The sequence below is a fragment of the Pleurodeles waltl genome, chromosome 9 (assembly GCF_031143425.1).
Source record: "Pleurodeles waltl isolate 20211129_DDA chromosome 9, aPleWal1.hap1.20221129, whole genome shotgun sequence".
NCBI lineage: Eukaryota > Metazoa > Chordata > Amphibia > Caudata > Salamandridae > Pleurodeles > Pleurodeles waltl.
This window is the reverse complement of record NC_090448.1, coordinates 32,212,935-32,238,405: the sequence shown is the minus strand read 5'-3', so window position 1 is coordinate 32,238,405 and position 25,471 is coordinate 32,212,935. Positions and strand designations below refer to the sequence as shown.

At 46.6% G+C, this 25,471-nt stretch overlaps 1 protein-coding gene across 1 annotated transcript in view; it reads right to left on the bottom strand.

The window, feature by feature from the left end:
- The window catches only part of IMPDH2 (inosine monophosphate dehydrogenase 2), a 357,093-nt gene that overhangs the window by 78,277 nt on the left and 253,345 nt on the right, over positions 1 to 25,471 (bottom strand). The window contains exons 12-13 of the mRNA XM_069206199.1: positions 8,120 to 8,263; positions 7,160 to 7,243 (exon numbers count right to left, since the gene is read on the bottom strand). Coding sequence (XP_069062300.1) covers positions 7,160 to 7,243; positions 8,120 to 8,263 — 228 coding nt within the window. The remainder of the gene's footprint in view (positions 1 to 7,159; positions 7,244 to 8,119; positions 8,264 to 25,471) is intronic.

Sequence of the window (25,471 nt, the reverse complement as noted above, 5' to 3'; positions counted from 1 at the left end):
CTTTGGGAAATGTTCACAGGAAAGTGTAGGGATAGACTCCTCACACTCTCTGGACAAGATGCAGAATCTTATGACCTCATGAAGGGTACCCTGATTGAGGGCTTTGGATTCTCCACTGAGGAGTATAGGATTAGATTCAGGGGGGCTCAAAAATCCTCGAGCCAGACCTGGGTTGACTTTGTAGACTACTCAGTGAAAACACTAGATGGTTGGATTCAAGGCAGTGGTGTAAGTAATTATGATGGGCTGTACAATTTATTTGTGAAAGAGCACCTATTGAGTAATTGTTTCAATGATAAACTGCATCAGCATCTGGTAGACCTAGGACCAATTTCTCCCCAAGAATTGGGAAAGAAGGCGGACCATTGGGTCAAGACAAGGGTGTCCAAGACTTCAACAGGGGGTGACCAAAAGAAAGGGGTCACAAAGACTCCCCAGGGGAAGGGTGATGAGACAACCAAAACTAAAAATAGTAAAGAGTCTTCTACAGGCCCCCAAAAACCTGCACAGGAGGGTGGGCCCAGAGCCTCTTCACAAAACAATGGGTACAAGGGTAAAAACTTTGATCCCAAAAAGGCCTGGTGTCATAGCTGTAAACAACATGGACACCAAACTGGAGACAAGGCCTGTCCCAAGAAAGGTTCCACTCCAAACTCCCATCCAGGTAACACTGGTATGGCTAGTCTCCAAGTGGGATCAACAGTGTGCCCAGAGCAAATCAGGGTCCACACTGAAGCTACTCTAGTTTCTGAGGGTGGGGTGGATTTAGCCACACTAGCTGTCTGGCCGCCTAACATGCAAAAATACAGACAGCAACTCTTAATTAATGGGACTAGAATAGAGGGCCTGAGGGATACAGGTGCCAGTGTCACCATGGTGACAGAGAAACTGGTTTCCCCTGGCCAATACCTGACTGGAAAAACTTACACAGTCACCAACGCTGACAATCAGAGAAAAGTACATCCCATGGCAATGGTTACTTTAGAATGGGGAGGGGTCAATGGCCTGAAACAGGTGGTGGTCTCCTCAAATATCCCAGTGGACTGTCTGCTTGGAAATGACCTGGAGTCCTCAGCATGGGCTGAGGTAGAACTAAAGACCCATGCAGCAATGCTGGGTATCCCTGAACTGGTGTGTGTGAAAACAAGAGCACAGTGCAAGGCACAGGGTGAACAAGTAGAGCTGGAGTCTGGAAGAATGGCCCAGCCTACCAAGAGGAAAGGAAAGTCAGTTGGGAAACCAACTGCAACACAGCAAAAGAAAGGGAACCTCTCTTCTCAGGAAGAAGTTCTGCCCTCTGAGGGAACTGAGCCTTTGGAGCTTGAACCTTATCAGGTTGAGCTCTTAGGCCCAGGGGGACCCTCAAGGGAGGAGCTGTGTAAGGGACAAGAAACCTGTCCCTCTCTTGAAGGCCTTAGGCAGCAAGCTGCTGAAGAGTCCAAGGGCAAGAAAAATGGAACACATAGGGTCTATTGGGAAGATGGACTCCTGTACACTGAGGCCAGAGACCCCAAACCTGGTGCCACTAGGAGAGTGGTAGTGCCTCAGCTGTTCAGAGAGTTCATCCTAACATTGGCCCATGACATTCCCCTTGCTGGACATTTGGGACAAACCAAGACGTGGGAGAGGCTAGTCAACCACTTCTACTGGCCCAATATGTCCAACATGGTTAAGGAGTTTTGCCTCTCCTGCCCCACCTGTCAAGCCAGTGGTAAGACAGGTGGGCACCCAAAGGCCCCCCTCATTCCACTTCCAGTGGTGGGGGTCCCCTTTGAAAGAGTGGGTGTGGACATAGTTGGTCCACTGGAACCTCCCACAGCCTCAGGAAATATGTACATCCTAGTAGTAGTGGATCATGCTACTAGGTATCCTGAAGCTATTCCCCTTAGGTCGACTACTGCCCCTGCAGTAGCCAAGGCCCTCATTGGTATCTTTACCAGAGTGGGTTTCCCTAAGGAGGTGGTGTCTGACAGAGGTACCAACTTCATATCAGCATACCTAAAACACATGTGGAATGAGTGTGGAGTGACTTACAAATTCACTACACCATACCATCCACAAACTAATGGCTTGGTTGAGAGATTCAACAAGACATTAAAAGGCATGATCATGGGGCTCCCAGAAAAACTCAAAAGGAGATGGGATGTCCTCTTGCCATGTCTGCTTTTCGCTTACAGAGAGGTGCCACAGAAGGGAGTAGGATTCTCACCCTTTGAACTTCTGTTTGGTCATCCTGTAAGGGGACCACTTGCTCTTGTTAAAGAAGGCTGGGAGAGACCTCTTCATGAGCCTAAACAAGACATAGTGGACTATGTACTTGGCCTTCGCTCTAGAATGGCAGAGTACATGGAAAAGGCAACCAAAAACCTTGAGGCCAGCCAACAGCTCCAGAAGTTTTGGTATGACCAAAAGGCTGCACTGGTTGAGTTCCAACCAGGGCAGAAAGTCTGGGTTCTGGAGCCTGTGGCTCCCAGGGCACTCCAGGACAAATGGAGTGGCCCTTACCCAGTGCTAGAAAGGAAGAGTCAGGTCACCTACCTGGTGGACCTGGGCACAAGCAGGAGCCCCAAGAGGGTGATCCATGTGAACCGCCTTAAGCTCTTCCATGACAGGGCTGATGTGAATCTGTTGATGGTAACAGATGAGGATCAGGAGGCAGAGAGTGAACCTCTCCCTGACCTTCTGTCATCAGACCCAAAAGATGGCACAGTAGATGGAGTGATCTACTCAGACACCCTCTCTGGCCAACAGCAAGCTGATTGTAGGAGAGTCCTACAACAGTTTCCTGAACTCTTCTCCTTAACCCCTGGTCAGACACACCTGTGTACCCATGATGTGGACACAGGAGACAGCATGCCTGTCAAAAACAAAATCTTTAGACAATCTGACCATGTTAAGGAAAGCATTAAGGTGGAAGTCCACAAGATGCTGGAATTGGGAGTGATTGAGCGCTCTGACAGCCCCTGGGCTAGCCCAGTGGTCTTAGTCCCCAAACCTCACACCAAAGACGGAAAGAAAGAGATGAGGTTTTGTGTGGACTACAGAGGGCTCAATTCTGTCACCAAGACAGATGCTCATCCAATTCCTAGAGCTGATGAGCTCATAGATAAATTAGGTGCTGCCAAATTCTTAAGTACCTTTGACTTGACAGCAGGGTACTGGCAAATAAAAATGGCACCTGGAGCAAAAGAGAAAACAGCATTCTCCACACCTGATGGGCATTATCAGTTTACTGTTATGCCCTTTGGTTTAAAGAATGCCCCTGCCACCTTCCAAAGGTTGGTGAATCAAGTCCTTGCTGGCTTGGAGTCCTTTAGCACAGCTTATCTTGATGATATTGCTGTCTTTAGCTCCACCTGGCAGGATCACCTGGTCCACCTGAAGAAGGTCTTGAAGGCTCTGCAATCTGCAGGCCTCTCTATCAAGGCATCCAAATGCCAGATAGGGCAGGGAACTGTGGTTTACTTGGGCCACCTTGTAGGTGGAGGCCAAGTTCAGCCACTCCAACCCAAGATCCAGACTATTCTGGACTGGGTAGCTCCAAAAACCCAGACTCAAGTCAGGGCATTCCTTGGCTTGACTGGGTATTACAGGAGGTTTGTGAAGGGATATGGATCCATTGTGACAGCCCTCACTGAACTCACCTCCAAGAAAATGCCCAAGAAAGTGAACTGGACTGTGGAATGCCAACAGGCCTTTGACACCCTGAAACAAGCAATGTGCTCAGCACCAGTTCTAAAAGCTCCAGATTATTCGAAGCAGTTCATTGTGCAGACTGATGCCTCTGAACATGGGATAGGGGCAGTTTTGTCCCAAACAAATGATGATGGCCTTGACCAGCCTGTTGCTTTCATTAGCAGGAGGTCACTCCCCAGGGAGCAGCGTTGGAGTGCCATTGAGAGGGAGGCCTTTGCTGTGGTTTGGTCCCTGAAGAAGCTGAGACCATACCTCTTTGGGACTCACTTCCTAGTTCAAACTGACCACAGACCTCTCAAATGGCTGATGCAAATGAAAGGTGAAAATCCTAAACTGTTGAGGTGGTCCATCTCCCTACAGGGAATGGACTTTATAGTGGAACACAGACCTGGGACTGCCCATGCCAATGCAGATGGCCTTTCCAGGTTCTTCCACTTAGAAAATGAAGACTCTCTTGGGAAAGGTTAGTCTCATCCTCTTTCGTTTGGGGGGGTTGTGTAAGGAAATGCCTCCTTGGCATGGTTGCCCCCTGACTTTTTGCCTTTGCTGATGCTATGTTTACAATTGAAAGTGTGCTGAGGCCTGCTAACCAGGCCCCAGCACCAGTGTTCTTTCCCTAACCTGTACTTTTGTGTCCACAATTGGCAGACCCTGGCATCCAGATAAGTCCCTTGTAACTGGTACTTCTAGTACCAAGGGCCCTGATGCCAAGGAAGGTCTCTAAGGGCTGCAGCATGTCTTATGCCACCCTGGAGACCTCTCACTCAGCACAGACACACTGCTTGCCAGCTTGTGTGTGCTAGTGAGGACAAAACGAGTAAGTCGACATGGCACTCCCCTCAGGGTGCCATGCCAGCCTCTCACTGCCTATGCAGTATAGGTAATACACCCCTCTAGCAGGCCTTACAGCCCTAAGGCAGGGTGCACTATACCATAGGTGAGGGTACCAGTGCATGAGCATGGTACCCCTACAGTGTCTAAACAAAACCTTAGACATTGTAAGTGCAGGGTAGCCATAAGAGTATATGGTCTGGGAGTCTGTCAAACACGAACTCCACAGCACCATAATGGCTACACTGAAAACTGGGAAGTTTGGTATCAAACTTCTCAGCACAATAAATTCACACTGATGCCAGTGTACATTTTATTGCAAAATACACCCCAGAGGGCACCTTAGAGGTGCCCCCTGAAACTTAACCGACTGTCTGTGTAGGCTGACTAGTTCCAGCAGCCTGCCACACTAGAGACATGTTGCTGGCCCCATGGGGAGAGTGCCTTTGTCACTCTGAGGCCAGTAACAAAGCCTGCACTGGGTGGAGATGCTAACACCTCCCCCAGGCAGGAGCTGTAACACCTGGCGGTGAGCCTCAAAGGCTCACCCCTTTGTCACAGCCCAGCAGGGCACTCCAGCTTAGTGGAGTTGCCCGCCCCCTCCGGCCACGGCCCCCACTTTTGGCGGCAAGGCTGGAGGGAACAAAGAAAGCAACAAGGAGGAGTCACTGGCCAGTCAGGACAGCCCCTAAGGTGTCCTGAGCTGAAGTGACTCTAACTTTTAGAAATCCTCCATCTTGCAGATGGAGGATCCCCCCAATAGGGTTAGGATTGTGACCCCCTCCCCTTGGGAGGAGGCACAAAGAAGGTGTACCCACCCTCAGGGCTAGTAGCCATTGGCTACTAACCCCCCAGACCTAAACACGCCCTTAAATTTAGTATTTAAGGGCTACCCTGAACCCTAGAAGATTAGATTCCTGCAACTACAAGAAGAAGGACTGCCTAGCTGAAAACCCCTGCAGAGGAAGACCAGAAGACGACAACTGCCTTGGCTCCAGAAACTCACCGGCCTGTCTCCTGCCTTCCAAAGATCCTGCTCCAGCGACGCCTTCCAAAGGGACCAGCGACCTCGACATCCTCTGAGGACTGCCCCTGCTTCGAAAAGACAAGAAACTCCCGAGGACAGCGGACCTGCTCCAAGAAAGGCTGCAACTTTGTTTCCAGCAGCCTTGAAAGAACCCTGCAAGCTCCCCGCAAGAAGCGTGAGACTTGCAACACTGCACCCGGCGACCCCGACTCGGCTGGTGTAGATCCAACACCTCAGGAGGGACCCCAGGACTACTCTGATACTGTGAGTACCAAAACCTGTCCCCCCTGAGCCCCCACAGCGCCGCCTGCAGAGGGAATCCCGAGGCTTCCCCTGACCGCGACTCTTTGAATCCAAAGTCCCGACGCCTGGGAGAGACCCTGCACCCGCAGCCCCCAGGACCTGAAGGACCGGACTTTCACTGGAGAAGTGACCCCCAGGAGTCCCTCTCCCTTGCCCAAGTGGAGGTTTCCCCGAGGAACCCCCCCCTTGCCTGCCTGCAGCGCTGAAGAGATCCCGAGATCTCTCATAGACTAACATTGCGAACCCGACGCTGGTTTCTACACTGCACCCGGCCGCCCCCGCGCTGCTGAGGGTGAAATTTCTGTGTGGGCTTGTGTCCCCCCCGGTGCCCTACAAAACCCCCCTGGTCTGCCCTCCGAAGACGCGGGTACTTACCTGCAAGCAGACCGGAACCGGGGCACCCCCTTCTCTCCATTCTAGCCTATGTGTTTTGGGCACCACTTTGAACTCTGCACCTGACCGGCCCTGAGCTGCTGGTGTGGTGACTTTGGGGTTGCTCTGAACCCCCAACGGTGGGCTACCTTGGACCAAGAACTGAACCCTGTAAGTGTCGTACTTACCTGGTAAAACTAACAAAAACTTACCTCCCCCAGGAACTGTGAAAATTGCACTAAGTGTCCACTTTTAAAGTAGCTATTTGTCAATAACTTGAAAAGTATACATGCAATTGAAATGATTCAAAGTTCCTAATGTACTTACCTGCAATACCTTTCAAACAAGATATTACATGTTAAATTTGAACCTGTGGTTCTTAAAATAAACTAAGAAAATATATTTTTCTATACAAAAACCTATTGGCTGGATTTGTCTCTGAGTGTGTGTACCTCATTTATTGTCTATGTGTATGTACAACAAATGCTTAACACTACTCCTTGGATAAGCCTACTGCTCGACCACACTACCACAAAATAGAGCATTAGTATTATCTATTTTTACCACTATTTTACCTCTAAGGGGAACCCTTGGACTCTGTGCATGCTATTCCTTACTTTGAAATAGCACATACAGAGCCAACTTCCTACACACTGTAAACCTCATGCAGAGGCACATTTAGAGACTTCCCAAGAACTGTAAAATGGTGGGATTCCCATGTGGCAGTGGTAGTTTACCATTGTGGCAGCATGCTTTCCTGGAGCCATTAATTTGGCAGCCTGAGCATGCCTATATGAAGACCAAGCACAGTTAATTTCTGAAATACATTTCTATACATATAAAATCCTAAAACATGCAAACTATTTAAAGATAAAGTAACACAAAGATCAATCTGAGAAACACAACAATTAAAAGATAATGAAAACTCACGAGTGAAGTCCATGTACGCCGCCTTCAACCTGTGCAGACATTGTTCTCTTCTCAAACTTTAACTCTCCAGAATACATCATTGCTCTGATAACCCAAAAGATAAGTTCAGTTGAAGGTCAGATCCTATACTCACATATGTGCACTAAAGAGACTCCAAATAAATAGCTGAAAGTCAGCTAAACAAAGTAGACCAGCCCTGGAACCGACAGAGCAGATAACACATCAACTGCACTTCCCACAGACATTTTTATTTTAAAACAGCATGTGTATATATAATCACACTAGAAGTATAAATTACATCACATAAAACAGCATATATAAATTACACTATGTGGAGAAACATGAAGCATTGCAAAGAATTCAACTGAGAAGTAAGCAGAATACAAGAATATCTAAATGGCATCCATGTTTTTTTTTTTAATTTACTCAAAAATATTATACCCTACAGACATGCTGAAATAGGTGTATTTTAACAAACGCAATCCACTTACCAATTGCCTTGAATACCTTTACACCAAAATAAAAATCACTACACCCCATGCATTCAGATTAACAACAGTAACCATTAAAACGTAGTCTACACATTTTCACAGTGTGGCTATTGAGATCATCAGTGTCACCTATTCTGAGTGAATCAGCTTGAGTGGTTATGAAAATGCTGATCAATTTTTGTTAATTGTCCCACCAGCAAACTATACCTATGGAAATATACCATAAGTGTTGTGCTAATCACCATGAGATTTCATTACAAGACCGGAGGCTACCACGATGCATTAATCTTTTAATAGCCACTCCTGCAGCACGTTTAAAGAACTTACAAGCAACAAAAACACAACATGTTAATCTAGTTTAAGGAGGTTGATACCACAAATATCACATTTCAAGAATATAAGTGAGTAGTGGCTTTGATATACAGTACATCAAGAAGCCCAGCAATTTACTTTTGTGATGTATTTTTACCTGAGTTGTGTGAGACTCTTAGAACCGATGTCCTGGCAGGAGTGCTGGATGCCAGCAATCAGGTATGGAATGAACTTGTGGATGGAGCCCTTATCTTGAACAGCACCCGAGACACCCTGTGCCACCTTTATTTTATCTGTCTCACTAAGAAGATAAAGGTCCGTATTATGTTAGGACATGTATGTAAAAAAGAAACAACCTCTTCATCTTAGAAAGCAATTTAACAACAATATGGAAAAAGTAGTACTTAAATTCAATCTCACCATTCAAGTGGTGTGGTTAATTGTGATGCACATCTCTGGCATTAGTTAATAGGGCTTTCATTGGCTATGTTTGTAACACATGCATATTATATAATATGTGGGACCCTGTAATGTCCCTTTTATTTTCTTATTGCAGGCATTCTGAAAGCCTGAATATTTTGGACTTATACAAGCTGCGGGAGAGTCCCTGAACGCCACTGTCCAGGACTGTCCAAATGAATGGAAACTTCTGCAAAGGAGTCAAGTGGGGCTATGGCTCATTGCCAGTGAACCCCCAACTATGTCAACATGTCCACCATTGGCCAGAGGTGGGGTACAACTCATTAACCACTATCACTTACTTGAACATCTGATAGGGCACTGGTAAGGCTTAAGGGGAGCACAGCAAACAAAGTTCTCCAGGCCTCCCTGAAACACATTTACCAGAGGAACCTCAGAATATGTATATGAAAATAAATGTTCTACAGGTCCAAGGACACTATCAGTTGTCCAGTTCCACAGTGGACTGGACTAGGGACAGCATGAGCATTCAAAATGTGAACTTCCACAGGAAGGCATACAGAGGCCGAAGGTCTAGAATAGGTGAGAGGTCCCCCCTCCTTTTTGAAACGAGACGTGAAGAGTAGAACAGCTCTCTCCCTTTCCCTCATTTGTGGAGCAACAGCCACACCTTATTTGGCATGAACAGGTACTAGTCTGAAATTCGCTCTGGTTTGGTAGGAATAGTGGTCAGGAAGGAGACAACAGGCTGGGCGGGCATTTTTAACAATCTGGAACTATCGCTAAGACCCATCCGCCGCAAGGGTGTGGAATTCCTATTCCTATAGCCTGACGCCCAAGACATATTGTTTGGTGTCAAGTACAACGAGTTTTCAAGTTTAAAACAAAAAAATGCATACATGTTTGCAAAGTTTAAAATATGAGGCTACCTAAAATGCTCCCAGAATGCATTGATTAAATGCACATTTTTGGAGACTCTTGAATGCAAGATGGATGATTTTTTGCTTTCAAAATAAAATGTTCACAAAAAATGCAACTGGGGAAAAAACGTTTTGCTAAACTACTGTGAAATGTAGGTATCATTGCTTTGAAGCATCAGTTAGTAAAAGATGTTTATGCAAAAAAAAAAAAAAAAATTACACGTCATAAGACGATGGGAACGATGAATATAAACAAGCACTGGCAAAATCAATAGGTCCAACGATGGTGGTCTTTTGGTTTTGTCAACGCATGTCTTTACATGGCTTTTGTAAAACTTTGTTGTGGGTGCTGCTTGACCCTCATCATGGTGAAAATATTAGCAAAAAGCAAAAATATTTTTGGTCACAATTAGCACATATTGCCACTGTAGTTCCTGGCACTAAACAAAACTACTTGTGTGCCGGAATGCTCCTTGTGAAAGAGCAGATTGTGACCATGTAATGTAACATGAATTTAAAGCGCATGGATCTTGCACATGTGAGTATATCCAGGCGCTGAGAAGGAACTGGTTCTACAAGTAGGATCAGTCACAGTGAGAATTTTAATAAAAGAAAAGGTCTTGGTTAACACCAGGCCTAATTAGGGGCCCAATTCTTAAACAAAGTCATAAAAGTGCACCCATGGTCTATGTCTTTGTGTCAGTGCAGATTTGTGTATTTCATGAATTCACAAGAATTTATAGAAGTAGACCATTAAATTTTAGCCCTAGAAAATATCAGTGAACTGTTTTAGCACAAGCAAATATGCAGGTGTGGATTTGCTCATGCGAAAATCTGCTGAGCGTTTATAAGTTCCGCTTTTTTCCCCACAACCCTGGAAGACATTTTACTTCTGACCCTGGTCAGGAGTAAATTTCCAGCCTTTCTCAGTTTGGGAAATGATCAGGGAAGAGCTGGTGAAAACCCTTAAAACATGCAAGTTAATAGGCTTGCACAGACTGAAAAAGCCATTCCAACCTTGGAACGATTGCTTACTGCTACTTTCCACTCCAGTATGTAGATCTGGGGAAAGGTAGCAAAATAAATAAATTGCTATTATTCACACCCTACTATAGTACGAGCCCTGGTACAATCGGAGGCGCTATTATCACATCTCTAATATGAGATTGCTGCCATACTTTGTCGCCACACTCATGGAACCAAAGGGACAAGTAGAGTTTTTTTTAAAAAGACAAGTAGATTTATGGACAAGTAGATATTTTGTTGAATCCCACATCCCTGCTGCGATAAATAGCCAGCGGGGGAGTAAATGCTACATTTTGCCTCCCACTGTCTGGGCATGTGCAACTAAGAACAAACTAAAGTGATTTGTTAGCCACTGTAGCAAGTGAAGAGGAATTGAATGACTAACGCCCCACATACTGCATGCCACAACCAGGTTGACTGCCGCAAAAAGACAGATGTCTGCTGCATCACTGGTTGAGATGGCTTTGTCTATAGAGCTGCCCACTGGAATAGCCTGTAACCTTTTGGAATTAATGTAGAAATTGTGTGGCAGGTGGTCAACAGGTCCAAGCAGCGCATGGACTAGAGTCTAAAGTATTTCAACACAGTCTGTCTTCTCAACAAAAAAGAAAAGCTTGACTTATCAAAAGTCATATTAACAAGGCAAACCAGTACATTGCTGACAATCCTGAGAGTTTGGATGCACCTTACAGGAAGAGATTTGTGCAGTAAGACTCTGGAGCTATACGTTTGATGAGAAAATATGGATCACTATGCCCTGATCTGTGACTTTTGGCTACCTGCTTATTCAAAAGGTGGGTAAGAACAAGGCTTTGACAAGGTAACCATTAAATTATCAGTGACAACATCATGAAAATGGAGCTCAAATGTCACTACCCCACGCTGCAAAATCTGTTAGAACATTTGTTTTGGCCTCAATGGAGGCCATAAATGAGGAACTCTTCCATTTGTGGCTCACGTGTGGAGTTAATCTGTCTCAGGTGAGGTTTCAAGCCCACTGACATTCTGTAAATGAAAGTACAAAGCATCATCACTATGAGGGGGAGGGGGAGCAAGCCATCCAAACATCCTTTATCAACATCCCTCTGTGCCACAAGCTCTAGCGTAGGAATAGAGTCGGAACCAAAGAGATAATGGAGCCTATGTGCAATTGCTTTAGAGTCAGGGTACATGATGACTGGTTGGGCTTTTTCATTTTTTTAGATCACAAGATTGGTTCGGCTTGAGAAGACTGTTGTGGATCCAGTGTCTCTCACAAGGACAACCCAATACACCCAGGGACGGGCGTAATTATCAACACCATATACACAGTTGTCACACGAGTCTAATTCAAGTTGCGGTATGGGCCAAGTAGTCTCAGCGCTCAATTACATCAATGAAACTTTAAATAAAGGACAGGAAAATTGAAACTCACAGTGGATGTTCAAATATGTCAGAAGTTCAAAACTAAGCCATGATGGTTTCATTAGCTATTCAAATCTAGTTCCGCATAATGCACAATATATACAATAATCAACTGTGAAAGTGAATTTAAGCAGTACAGGTGCCACAGTGCTCACAAAATAAACAGAAACAAAAGTTCCTATAAAACACTGTACATTTCCCACTATTTGTTTTGGAGGAGTGACTATAAGGGATAGCCAACGGTTTAGAAGTTAGTCTTTCATTAAGATTCAGAACATAGGCCATATAGGAAAATAAGTCAACGTTTCAACCTCTTACAGCTTGAGCGGTTGTCTCAGGACACAGTTGTCAACCAATCACACCTTTTAATACTGTGTTTCCATTTACTTTGTGCAAAATTGCACCCAATTCTAACTTCATAAAGAATCACCTCCAACAGATCTACCTCTCACACAACAACCTTTGTTATTTCATAGGTTTTGGTTGAATTACACACCTTCATCACAGGCAAGCAATGGGTTGCCCTGATGATAATCCTTTAATGTACATAGGATCAAAACTCTACTATATGCACTCGGACACCAGATTCTGATTGTAATTTGACAAAGGGTGTAGCAGTCTTTGTTAATCTGTGACTTGGAATAGTTTGTATCACACAATTTTCTGCCTACTTGTTTTGATACAATTTGTTTTTGCCCTAGAGGGGATTTCCCCTGAACATTTACTCTGAATTTGATATTGTACAATAAATGTGATTTTAACTGAATTCTAAATCACCTGGGCATTATTTTTTTTGTTCTTGGTGTATTTTCTATTTTGTCAGTTAGAGCTTTCATGTTTGTGGCAGTTGTCCTACATACTTATACTTTGCGTCCCACTGAGACTAGTTTCCTGCTTTCCTTGTCTGGTGGAACCATGGAGAAAGGATTAGTTGTGTGAATTTTCTTTGCATCCAAAATCACAACTGAGTCAGGAGGAGGGTTTGAACATAGGAAGAAGGGGGTCGTGCTCCAGATGCTTATATTTTTTCTGAACCCTAGAAGGAGCTGCTTTGGCTGAAGCTGGTGTAAGGAAAAGTTGCATGACTGGTTCTGGTAAATCTAACACTAGAGGGAGAAGGGGTCTTGACGGTGAAGGGAGATGAAGAGTCAATTATCACCGATGTAGCAGTTGATGGAGCAGGCATGGAGATATTCAGTTTTGTAGCGCCTCGTACAAGCACCTCCTGAAACACGATGTCATCAACTGACGAGATTCTTGGTTGAGAAGAAGTCAGGATTGGTGAGTATCTTCCAGTGCTAGAGGAAGAGATGGAATAAAAAGATCCAGGTCATGATCTAGACTAAGATCTGGACCTAGGATATGTGGCTCCGCCTATAGAAGCGTCTTGATGAGGAGTGCCGAAAACAACAACGCTGACATCCGGAAGTAGCTCTTGTCCTCAACCTACGGCAAGATCTGGGCTTGGACTGAAGAGATCGTGATCTCCGTAGAGAAGCTGGAGCCCTCACCGATGAAGGAGCCCCCAAAGGTGCCTCTGTCTGAGGAAGAGGTAGAGGCAAATTACATGGTGTAGGAGAAGTCTGTGGAGAGTCCAGAATAAGGACCGGCAAAGATGGTGAGTACACCCTGGAATATTCTGAATCAGAAGTTGATGGCAACCTTCTTGGTCTCTATTTCCTGACCCGTTCCGCAGATCTGGTTTATCTCAACGTCAATTACCCTCTATGTCTCGAAGTCAGACTTGGACATCAAGCGTCTTCTGTGACTCAACATAGTGGATTCCTTTGATATCGACCTCCTCTGTCCCCACATGAAACGTCGCCTTCTCGACGTCAACCCAGCTCTTGATGGACAGCATATAGGCCCTGTACCTCGTCTCGACATCCTCAAAGTCAAACAGGAACAACAGTGTCTTTGAAGATGTCTTCTCATTCTGCATATTCCTATCCTTGAGTCCTCAGAGGTAGGTGGAAGAGCCCCTGGTAGAGAACTGACCCTCTCCTCCCTCATGTGAAGTCTCACTTTCAGACTGCACCTTCTGCTATCGGCGTCGCTTTTAAGTTCCATGAAGGCGAATCTCTTCAGTGTCTGCCAGGGTATGCTTAGAAAAGGTCTTGCAGCGCTGACATCTGTCAGGAATTAGACTTTCAGGAAGGCAGATAATACACAGATCATGAGGACCTGATGTTGCCTTCTTTCTGCCACAGGCAGGGCACTTGTCAAAGAAGACATTTTGACTAGAAAAATAATTTCTGACAGAAAAATGCTGGAAAAGTTTGAAACCATCCAGAATGGGTGTTGACAAAACACCTGAGTAAGAATCTTGAAGAAAAAAATATATATATATCAACAGTCACTGGCTGGGCATGATGGGCTATTGGTGGGCAGCAACATTTTTAATAAAGTGCTAATCCTGGCCTTCCTGGAGACAAACATTTAAACTTAAGAATATTGTAAAGAAGCGTGTCAGGATCCCTGCAAGCGGGAGGGACTACTCATTGCTTAGTATTTCAATGGAGATCCCTGAGAGAGAATGAAAATGTCACTTACCCAGTGTACATCTGTTCGTGGCATCAGTCGCAGTAGATTCGCATGTTTTGCAATAGCTCGCCATCTGGTGTTGGGCCGGAGTGTTACAAGTTGTTTTTCTTCGAAGAAGTCTTTCGAGTCACGGGACCGAGTGACTCCTCCTTTTGTCTCCATTGCGCATGGGCGTCGACTCCATCTTCGATTGTTTTTCCCCCGCAGAGGGTGAGGTAGGAGTTGAATTGTAGTAATAGTGCCCATGCAATGGAGTGACTAAGTATGCACCTATTTAAGGTTGAGATGATACATATACAAATAGTTGAAGGTAACTTCCAAACTGCTACAGGCTCCCGGGGAGGCGGGTGGGCACATGCGAATCTACTGCGACTGATGCCACGAACAGATGTACACTGGGTAAGTGACATTTTCAGTTCGATGGCATCTGTCGCTGTAGATACGCATGTTTTGCATAGACTTGTAAGCAGTTATCTCCCCAAAAGCGGTGGATTAGCCTGTAGGAGTGGAAGTAGTCTGAAATAATGTTCTTAATACGGCTTGACCTACTGTGGCTTGTTGTGCGGATAACACGTCTACACAGTAGTGCTTGGTGAATGTGTGAGGCGTAGACCATGTGGCTGCCTTACATATTTCTTGCATTGGGATGTTTCCTAGAAAGGCCATGGTAGCACCTTTCTTTCTGGTTGAGTGTGCCCTTGGTGTAATGGGCAGCTGTCGTTTAGCTTTAAGGTAGCAGATTTGGATGCATTTAACTATCCATCTGGCTATACCTTGTTTTGATATTGGGTTTCCTGCATGAGGTTTTTGAAATGCAATAAATAGTTGTTTAGTCTTTCTGATGTTCTTTGTTCTGTCAATGTAATACATCAATGCTCTTTTGACATCTAATGTATGTAGTGCCCTTTCAGCTACGGTATCTGGCTGTGGAAAGAACACTGGAAGTTCCACTGTTTGATTTAGATGGAACAGTGAAATAACCTTTGGCAAAAATTTAGGATTGGTCCTTAGGACGACCTTATTCTTGTGTAGTTGTATAAAAGGTTCCTGTATTGTAAACGCCTGAATCTCGCTTACTCTTAGGGAAGTAATGGCGATGAGAAATGCCACCTTCCAGGTTAGGAACTGTATTTCGCAGGAGTGCATGGGTTCAAAAGGTGGACCCATAAGTCTAGTTAGGACAACATTTAGGTTCCATGAAGGAACAGGTGGTGTTGTTGGTGGTATAATTCTCCTAAGGCCCTCCATGAATGCTTTAATGACTGGTATCTTATATAGGGAAGTTGAATAGGTAGTCTGCAGGTATGCAGATATTGCTGCAAGGTGTATTTTAATGGAAGAGAAAGCCAGGTTAGATTTTTGTAAGTGAAGCAAGTAACCCACTACATGTTCTGGAGTTGTGTGTAATGGTTGTATTTGATTAATATGGCAGTAGCAAACAAACCTCTTCCATTTACTTGCATAGCAGTGCCTGGTGGATGGCCTTCTGGCTTGTTTTATGACTTCCATACATTCTTGGGTAAGTTGTAAGTGCCCGAATTCTAGGATTTCAGGAGCCAGATTGCTAGATTCAGCGATGCTGGATCTGGGTGTCTGATCTTTTGGTTGTGTTGTGTCAACAGATCTGGCCTGTTGGGCAATTTGATGCAGGGTACTACTGATAGGTCTAGCAGCGTTGTGTACCAGGGTTGCCTTGCCCAAGTTGGTGCTATTAATATGAGTTTGAGTTTGTTTTGACTGAGTTTGTTTACCAGGTAAGGAAGGAGAGGGAGAGGAGGAAAAGCGTAAGCAAATATCCCTGACCAGTTCATCCATAGGGCATTGCCTTGGGACTGTTTGTGTGGGTATCTGGATGCGAAGTTTTGGCATTTTGCGTTCTCCTTTGTCGCAAACAAGTCTATCTGAGGTGTTCCCCAGAGTTTGAAATAAGTGTTCAGAATTTGGGGGTGAATTTCCCATTCGTGGACCTGTTGGTGATCTCGAGAGAGATTGTCTGCGAGTTGATTTTGGATCCCTGGTATAAATTGTGCTATTAGGCGAATTTGGTTGTGAATTGCCCAACGTCAAATCTTTTGTGCTAGCAGGCTTAACTGCGTGGAGTGCGTCCCCCCTTGCTTGTTTAGATAATACATTGTTGTCATGTTGTCTGTTTTGACGAGAATGTATTTGTGAACTATTATTGGTTGGAAAGCTTTTAGTGCTTGAAAAACTGCTAGAAGTTCTAGGTGATTTATATGCAGTTTTGTTTGATGTACGTTCCATTGTCCTTGTATGCTGTGTTGATCGAGGTGTGCTCCCCACCCTGTCATGGAAGCATCTGTTGTTATTACGTATTGTGGCACTGGGTCTTGGAAAGGCCGCCCTTTGTTTAAATTTATGTTGTTCCACCACAGAAGCGAGAGGTAAGTTTGGCGGTCTATTAACACCAGATCTAGAAGGTGACCCTGTGCTTGTGACCATTGTGATGCTAGGCACTGTTGTAAGGGCCTCATGTGCAGTCTTGCGTTTGGGACAATGGCTATGCATGAAGACATCATGCCTAGGAGTTGTAGTACCATCTTTGCTTGTATCTTTTGTGTTGGATACATGCGTTGTATGATGGTGTTGAAATTTTGAATTCTTTGTGGACTTGGAGTGGCTACTCCTTTTGATGTGTCTATTATGGCTCCCAGGTATTGTTGTACCTTGCGCGGCAGAATTTTGGATTTTGTGAAATTGACGGTGAACCCTAGTTTGAAGAGGGTTTGTATGATATGATTTGTGTGATTTGAGCACTGTATTAACGAATGGGCCTTGATTAGCCAGTCGTCTAGATATGGGAACACATGTATTTGCTGCCTTCTTATGTGTGCAGTGTAAAGAAATGGCTCCCTGTTGCAGTTACCCCCCACTTTTTGCCTGATACTGATGCTGACTTGACTGAGAAGTGTGCTGGGACCCTGCTAACCAGGCCCCAGCACCAGTGTTCTTTCACCTAAAATGTACCATTGATCCCACAATTGGCACACCCTGGCATCCAGATAAGTCCCTTGTAACTGGTACCTCTGGTACCAAGGGCCCTGATGCCAGGGAAGGTCTCTAAGGGCTGCAGCATGCATTATGCCACCCTAGAGACCCCTCACTCAGCACAGCCACACTGCTTACAAGCCTGTGTGTGCTAGTGAGAACAAAATGAGTAAGTCGACATGCCACTCCCCTCAGGGTGCCATGCCAGCCTCTCACTGCCTATGCAGTATAGATAAGACACCCCTCTAGCAGGCCTTACAGCCCTAAGGCAGGGTGCACTATACCATAGGTGAGGGTACCAGTGCATGAGCACTGTGCCCCTACAGTGTCTAAGCAAAACCTTAGACATTGTAAGTGCAGGGTAGCCATAAGAGTATATGGTCTGGGAGTCTGTTTTACACGAACTCCACAGCACCATAATGGCTACACTGAAAACTGGGAAGTTTGGTATCAAACTTCTCAGCACAATAAATGCACACTGATGCCAGTGTACATTTGATTGTAAAATACACCACAGAGGGCACCTTAGAGGTGCCCCCTGAAACTTAACCAACTATCTGTGTAGGCTGACTAGTTCCAGCAGCCTGCCACACTAGAGACATGTTGCTGGCCCCATGGGGAGAGTGCCTTTGTCACTCTGAGGCCAATAACAAAGCCTGCACTGGGTGGAGATGCTAACACCTCCCCCAGGTAGGAGCTGTGACACCTGGCGGTGAGCCTCAAAGGCTCACCCCTTTGTCACAGCCCAGCAGGGCACTCCAGCTTAGTGGAGTTGCCCGCCCCCTCCGGCCACGGCCCCCACTTTTGGCGGCAAGGCTGGAGGGAACAAAGAAAGCAACAAGGAGGAGTCACTGGCCAGTCAGGACAGCCCCTAAGGTGTCCTGAGCTGAAGTGACTAACTTTTAGAAATCCTCCATCTTGCAGATGGAGGATTCCCCCAATAGGGTTAGGATTGTGACCCCCTCCCCTTGGGAGGAGGCACAAAGAGGGTGTACCCACCCTCAGGGCTAGTAGCCATTGGCTACTAACCCCCCAGACCTAAACACGCCCTTAAATTTAGTATTTAAGGGCTACCCTGAACCCTAGAAAATTAGATTCCTGCAACTACAAGAAGAAGGACTGCCTAGCTGAAAACCCCTGCAGCGGAAGACCAGAAGACGACAACTGCCTTGGCTCCAGAAACTCACCGGCCTGTCTCCTGCCTTCCAAAGATCCTGCTCCAGCGACGCCTTCCAAAGGGACCAGCGACCTCGACATCCTCTGAGGACTGCCCCTGCTTCGAAAAGACAAGAAACTCCCGAGGACAGCGGACCTGCTCCAAGAAAAGCTGCAACTTTGTTTCCAGCAGCTTTAAAGAACCCTGCAAGCTCCCCGCAAGAAGCGTGAGACTTGCAACACTGCACCCGGCGACCCCGACTCGGCTGGTGGCGATCCAACACCTCAGGAGGGACCCCAGGACTACTCTGATACTGTGAGTACCAAAACCTGTCCCCCCTGAGCCCCCACAGCGCCGCCTGCAGAGGGAATCCCGAGGCTTCCCCTGACCGCGACTCTTTGAACCTAAAGTCCCGACGCCTGGGAGAGACCCTGCACCCGCAGCCCCCAGGACCTGAAGGACCGGACTTTCACTGGAGAAGTGACCCCCAGGAGTCCCTCTCCCTTGCCCAAGTGGAGGTTTCCCCGAGGAATCCCCCCCCTTGCCTGCCTGCAGCGCTGAAGAGATCCCGAGATCTCTCATAGACTAACATTGAAAACCCGACGCTTGTTTCTACACTGCACCCGGCCGCCCCCGCGCTGCTGAGGGTGAAATTTCTGTGTGGACTTGTGTCCCCCCCGGTGCCCTACAAAACCCCCCTGGTCTGCCCTCCGAAGACGCGGGTACTTACCTGCAAGCAGACCGGAACCGGGGCACCCCCTTCTCTCCATTCTAGCCTATGTGTTTTGGGCACCACTTTGAACTCTGCACCTGACCGGCCCTGAGCTGCTGGTGTGGTGACTTTGGGGTTGCTCTGAACCCCCAACGGTGGGCTACCTTGGACCAAGAACTGAACCCTGTAAGTGTCTTACTTACCTGGTAAAACTAACAAAAACTTACCTCCCCCAGGAACTGTGAAAATTGCACTAAGTGTCCACTTTTAAAACAGCTATTTGTCAATAACTTGTAAAGTATACATGCAATTTTTATGATTTGAAGTTCCTAAAGTACTTACCTGCAATACCTTTCGAATGAGATATTACATGTAGAATTTGAACCTGTGGTTCTTAAAATAAACTAAGAAAAGATATTTTTCTATACAAAAACCTATTGGCCGGATTTGTCTCTGAGTGTGTGTACCTCATTTATTGTCTATGTGTATGTACAACAAATGCTTAACACTACTCCTTGGATAAGCCTACTGCTCGACCACACTACCACAAAATAGAGCATTAGTATTATCTATTTTTACCACTATTTTACCTCTAAGGGGAACCCTTGGACTCTGTGCATGCTATTCCTTACTTTGAAATAGCACATACAGAGCCAACTTCCTACATGCAGCGACTACCGCTAGACATTTGGTAAAGACTCTTGGTGCGGTTGTTAATCCGAAAGGCAGTACCTTGAATTGGTAATGTATTCCCTTGAATACAAACCTTAGGTATTTCCTGTGCGATGGGTGTATTGGTATATGGAAATAAGCATCCTTGAGGTCTAAAGTTGCCATGTAGTCGTGTAGTTTTAGCAATGGCAATACTTCTTGTAGTGTGACCATGTGAAAGTGGTCTGATTTGATGAAAGTGTTCACTACTCTGAGGTCTAGGATTGGTCTCAGCGTTTTGTCCTTCTTTGGTATCAGAAAGTACAGTGAGTAAACTCCTGTGTTTATTTGTGTGTTTGGCACTAATTCGATTGCATTCTTTTGCAATAGTGCCTGCACTTCTATCTCCAGGAGATTGGAATGATGTTTTGTCAAATTTTGTGCTTTTGGTGGTATGTTTGGAGGGAATTGTAGAAATTCTATGCAATAACCATGTTGGATAATTGCTAGAACCCAAGTGTCTGTAGTGATTTCCTCCCATGCTTTGTAATAATGACTTATTCTTCCCCCCACTGGTGTTGTGTGGAGGGGGTGAGTGACATGTGAGTCACTGTTTAGTAGTAGGGGTTTTGGGGCTCTGAAATCTTCCTCTATTCCTAGGGAATTGCCCTACTCTATATTGTCCCCGAAAACCTCCTCTATACTGTCCCTGGTAACTGGACGGTGTTGCTTGTGAGGTGCTGGCTTGTGTGCTCTGACCCCGAAACCCCCCTCTAAAGGGTGTTTTACGGAATGTGCTGTAATTCCCTCTGCTCTGCGGGGAGTAGAGTGCGCCCATGGCTTTGGCAGTGTCCGTATCTTTTTTGAGTTTCTCAATCGCTGTGTCCACTTCTGGACCGAACAGTTCTTTTTCGTTAAAAGGCATATTGAGAACTGCTTGTTGAATCTCTGGTTTAAATCCAGACGTTCGGAGCCATGCATGCCTTCTGATAGTTACAGATGTATTAATTGTCCGTGCAGCTGTATCTGCAGCGTCCATGGAGGAGCGGATCTGGTTGTTGGAAATGGTCTGTCCCTCCTCAACCACTTGTTTTGCCCTATTTTGTAAGTCCTTGGGCAGATGTTCAATGAGATGTTGCATCTCGTCCCAATGGGCTCTGTCATAGCGCGCAAGTAGTGCCTGGGAGTTCGCGATGCGCCACTGGTTTGCAGCTTGTGCTGCGACTCTCTTACCAGCTGCATCGAACTTGCGGCTTTCTTTATCTGGGGGTGGTGCATCTCCAGATGTGTGGGAGTTGGCCCTTTTCCTAGCTGCTCCTACAACGACAGAGTCTGGTGGCAGCTGTGTAGTGATGAAAACCGGGTCTGTAGGAGGCGCCTTATACTTTTTTTCCACCCTTGGTGTGATTGCCCTACTTTTGACCGGCTCCTTAAAGATTTCTTTTGCGTGCCGGAGCATACCAGGGAGCATAGGCAGGCTTTGGTATGAGCTGTGGGTGGAGGAGAGTGTGTTGAATAAAAAATCATCCTCGACCTGTTCTGAGTGGAGGCTTACGTTGTGAAATTGTGCTGCTCTAGCCACCACTTGAGAATATGCGGTGCTGTCCTCTGGTGGAGATGGCTTCGTAGGGTATGCCTCCGGACTGTTATCTGACACTGGGGCGTCGTATAGGTCCCATGCGTCTTGATCTTGGTCACCCTGGCTTATGGTGGTGTGAGCTGGGGAGTGTGATGGAGTTTGTGCTGGTGAGACGTTAATCACGGGCGGAGGAGAGGGTGGTGGGGTAACTCCTTTCACCACTTTTGGTTGTGGTGTCTGTTCAGTTTGGAACTCCAACCTTCTCTTTCTTCTAATAGGGGGAAGGGTGCTTATTTTTCCTGTCCCCTGCTGTATGAAAATTCGCTTTTGCGTATGGTCCACATCAGTTGATTGTAGCTCTTCCTCAAACCTATGCTTTTGCATTTGGGAGGTTAGCGAGTGCTCTTCTGTATAAGAGCCTGAAGCTGGGTCGGTTGCAGTTTGTTTCGGGACCGAAACCCTGTCTGCGTCCTTTTTCGGCTCCGAGGTGACTTTTCATTTTCGGGGCCGAAACCTGTCGGCGCCGATCTTCTTCGGGGCCACTGTCTCGGCGTCGAGCCGTGTCTACACCGGCATCTCGGTGTCGATGCTTGTCTCCAGCACTTTCTCGGTCCCGAGAAGGCTGCGTGCCGGTGTCTCGACCGGAGTCGGACGATCTCAGCACTGTTTGGGCCTTTTTCGGTGCCGACGGTCGGTCACCGAATTTATGGGTGGAGCCATGGCCTGGTGGCAGTGGCGTCCCCTGGGCCTTGTAAATCTTCCTCTGAGTGGTTTTCGACGTCTTACTCACGGTTTGTGTATCGTCGAATCCTTCGGAGTCTGAGTCTTGGATCGAGAAGGTACCTTCCTCTTCTTGTTCCTCGAACTCTCGGTGGGCTGTCGGCGCGGACGCCATCTGAAGTCTTCTGGCTCGACGGTCTCGGAGTGTTTTTCGGGACCGGAACGCACGACAGGCCTCGCAGGTGTCTTCACTGTGCTCAGGTGACAGGCACAGGTTACAGACCAAGTGTTGGTCTGTATAGGGGTATTTATTGTGGCATTTGGGGCAGAAACGGAACGGGGTCCGTTCCATCGGCGTTCTTCAGCACGCGGTCGGGCCGACCAGGCCCCGACGGGGGATCGAAAAAACTACCCCCGAAGGGCACCGGAGCTCTTCGATCCTTTGACGCGGTGTTGAATCTAACTACGCCGATCCCGAACGCAACAATACCGACGAAAATCTTCCGAAAGTAGCTATCTTTCCGTTCCGAAACTCGGAGCGACAGGAACACGTCCGAACCCGATGGCGGAAAAAAAAACAATCGAAGATGGAGTCGACACCCATGCGCAATGGAGACAAAAGGAGGAGTCACTCGGTCCCGTGACTCGAAAGACTTCTTTGAAGAAAAACAACTTGTAACACTCCGGCCCAACACCAGATGGCGAGCTATTGCAAAACATGCGTATCTACAGCGACAGATGCCATCGAACATTAAGATTCCTCACCTTGCGAATTTCGCTCCAGGAGCCAGACAGGATGCAGAAGATTTTCATAGCGACTCACTTGTGTAACAGTAGGGGGTGGTGGTGTGTGGCTCCACATATAGGCCATCCTGCCCTGGATGTGACATCAGGACAACTATATGTGCACCACCTCCACTCATTGAAGTCAGTTTCTTTTTCATCTCTGTCCATGCTGTTAGCAGCAGAGCCCTCAGAAATCAGAATAGGTTAGTGTGCCTATCTCTAATCTTGGAATCTTATTAATGGACTATGAGTCAATTCCACAGAATGGGGAGGACCATGAGTTAGGGAGAAATCTGTGGTTAGTCTACCAGAAAAGGTGTTAAAGTTAAGTAATTTGTTCTGACCGACTTCCAACACCAGATTTCTCATCTTTTGAAAATATACCAAAGCAATACCTCTTAGCGGTGGGTCGGTCTGTGGAAGGACTCAAGACTTATAAATCCTTCCGGACAGATCAAGTGAGATGTCTATCCTGCAGGACCAGTCTGTCCAGTCCACAGCGTTTCATGAGCATGTGGAGGGACACCTATATAGCAACCTGGCAGATATCCAAAACTGGCACACCGTGTGCAAACTCAGTGGCAGCAGCCTTCACTCTGGAGAAATGAGCAGGGAAGCCTTCAGAGGGCTGTTTCTTGGCTCACTAATAGCAGACCTCTATGCATAAGAATCAATCGGGCAATGGGTGTCTTGTACAGTTTTCCCCTTTTTGGCTAAAGAGAAGCAAAAGGAAAGTTGATCGTCTAATCGATGGCCCCTGATCTGATCAACGTAGAAAACTAAGGGCCCTCTTAGGATTAAGACTGGTGATCTGCTCCACTTCCTTGGGAGAGATGAGGTGGAGCGGATAAGGTCAACAAGGGGATGGATTGTTCTATGTGAAAGGGCGTGACTACCTTTGGCAAGAAAGTGTGTTTTGTCCGAAGGACCAATTTCTTCGAGAAGGAAGATGTGTATGGCTGCTGGATAGACCAGGCCTGAGTTCAATCACTCACTGAGCAGAAATGATTCACATTGAGGAACACTGTTTAAATGGTTAGCAGGCACAGGCAGCAACTGTGCATCATTTCAAAATGAGTGCACATCAGGTAGGTGAGAACCAAATTGACGTCCCACTGCAATATCACAAACGTTGACAGACATGAGGTTAACCCCATGCAATAAACGCATCAGAAGAGGTGATCTGGAAAAATGACAGAACAGGACAACTGTAGAAAGGCAAAAGATAACCCTCAACTGTCGCCATACCAAAGGCCTAGCTGGGTTACAGAGAAAACAAAATGTCAAGCAACTTTGCGTGTAAAGGCTGAATGATCTGGGAGGAACACCAGACAACATACTTCCCCTACATCCTGCATATACAGCATTGGTGGAAGGAAGCCTGGCTGCCAGGATAGCACTAACTACTTCAAAAGGAAGATCAAAAGCCATGAATTGTTGTTCAATCTCCACCCATGGAGGCATAGGTTGTGCAAGCTTAGGTGCAGGACCCAGCCCTACTGCTGAGACCAGAGGCCCCCCCAAAGGGGCAGCCGAACTTGAGGACATATGTTCATGGCCAGAAGTCTGGGTACCACAGAGGTGGAAAGGCATACAGGAGTCCCAGTCCAGGCAGAAGGCATCTCAGAGGAACAATCGCTTTGGGGACTGTACTGTACAAAAGCTTGGACACTGAGCTTCAGTGAACAGATCAAACCACAGTCCTCCACACTGTTGTAAGTCACCCTGTGCTACCTCCGAATGTAACTAAGTAGTGATCCGTGAGGCATCTTCATCCTACAGCATAAATGTCCTGTACTTATTAAAGTAGGAGGAAAGACTCAGAAAAGCACTGTATCTAGGATGGCTATAATGAAGAGGAGCTGTTCTGAAAAAGTCATGACTGACTTTGGCACGTTGATGGAAAATGCCAACAATGTCAACACGCCAGACGTCATCTGGGGTGGTTTATAATTATTTGAAGCAAGCCCACCTTCAGCAACCAGCTCTGGCACCATCCCTGGGGTGCTGACAGGGGAGTGGTCACTCCCCTTTCCATTGTCCAGTTTCGTGCCAGAGCAGGGACTGGGGGTACCGGGACTGGTGAAAAACGGTTTATGGGAGGGGACCAAATGTGCCCTTCAAAGCATACTGATGACTTGGAGAGGATACCTCTCCCAAGCCTTGTAACACCTATTCCCAAAAGAAGAGGGTGTTGCCTCCCTCTCCCAAAGGAAATCCTTTGTTCTGCCTTCCTGGGCTTGAGCTGTTCAAGCAGCAGGAGGGCAGAAACCTGGGTGGCAGCAGCTTGGGCTGCCAAGAAAACCCTAGAAAGCTGGTAGGAGCATTGCTGGGGGTCCTCTAAGGAGCCCCCAGAGTGCACAGAATCAATACTGGCAACAGCATTGGGCTATGATTCCAACATGTCTGATACCAAACGAGCCCAGGTTTGGAGTTACCATTATCTAGCTGGACATAGGTAGTGACCTGTGTCCAGTACACACGTAAAAATGCGTCCCCGCACTTATGATGTCCAGGAAAATTGAACTGAAGTTCGTAGGGGCACCTCTGCTTATGCAGGGGTGGCCTCACACACAGGTACCTGC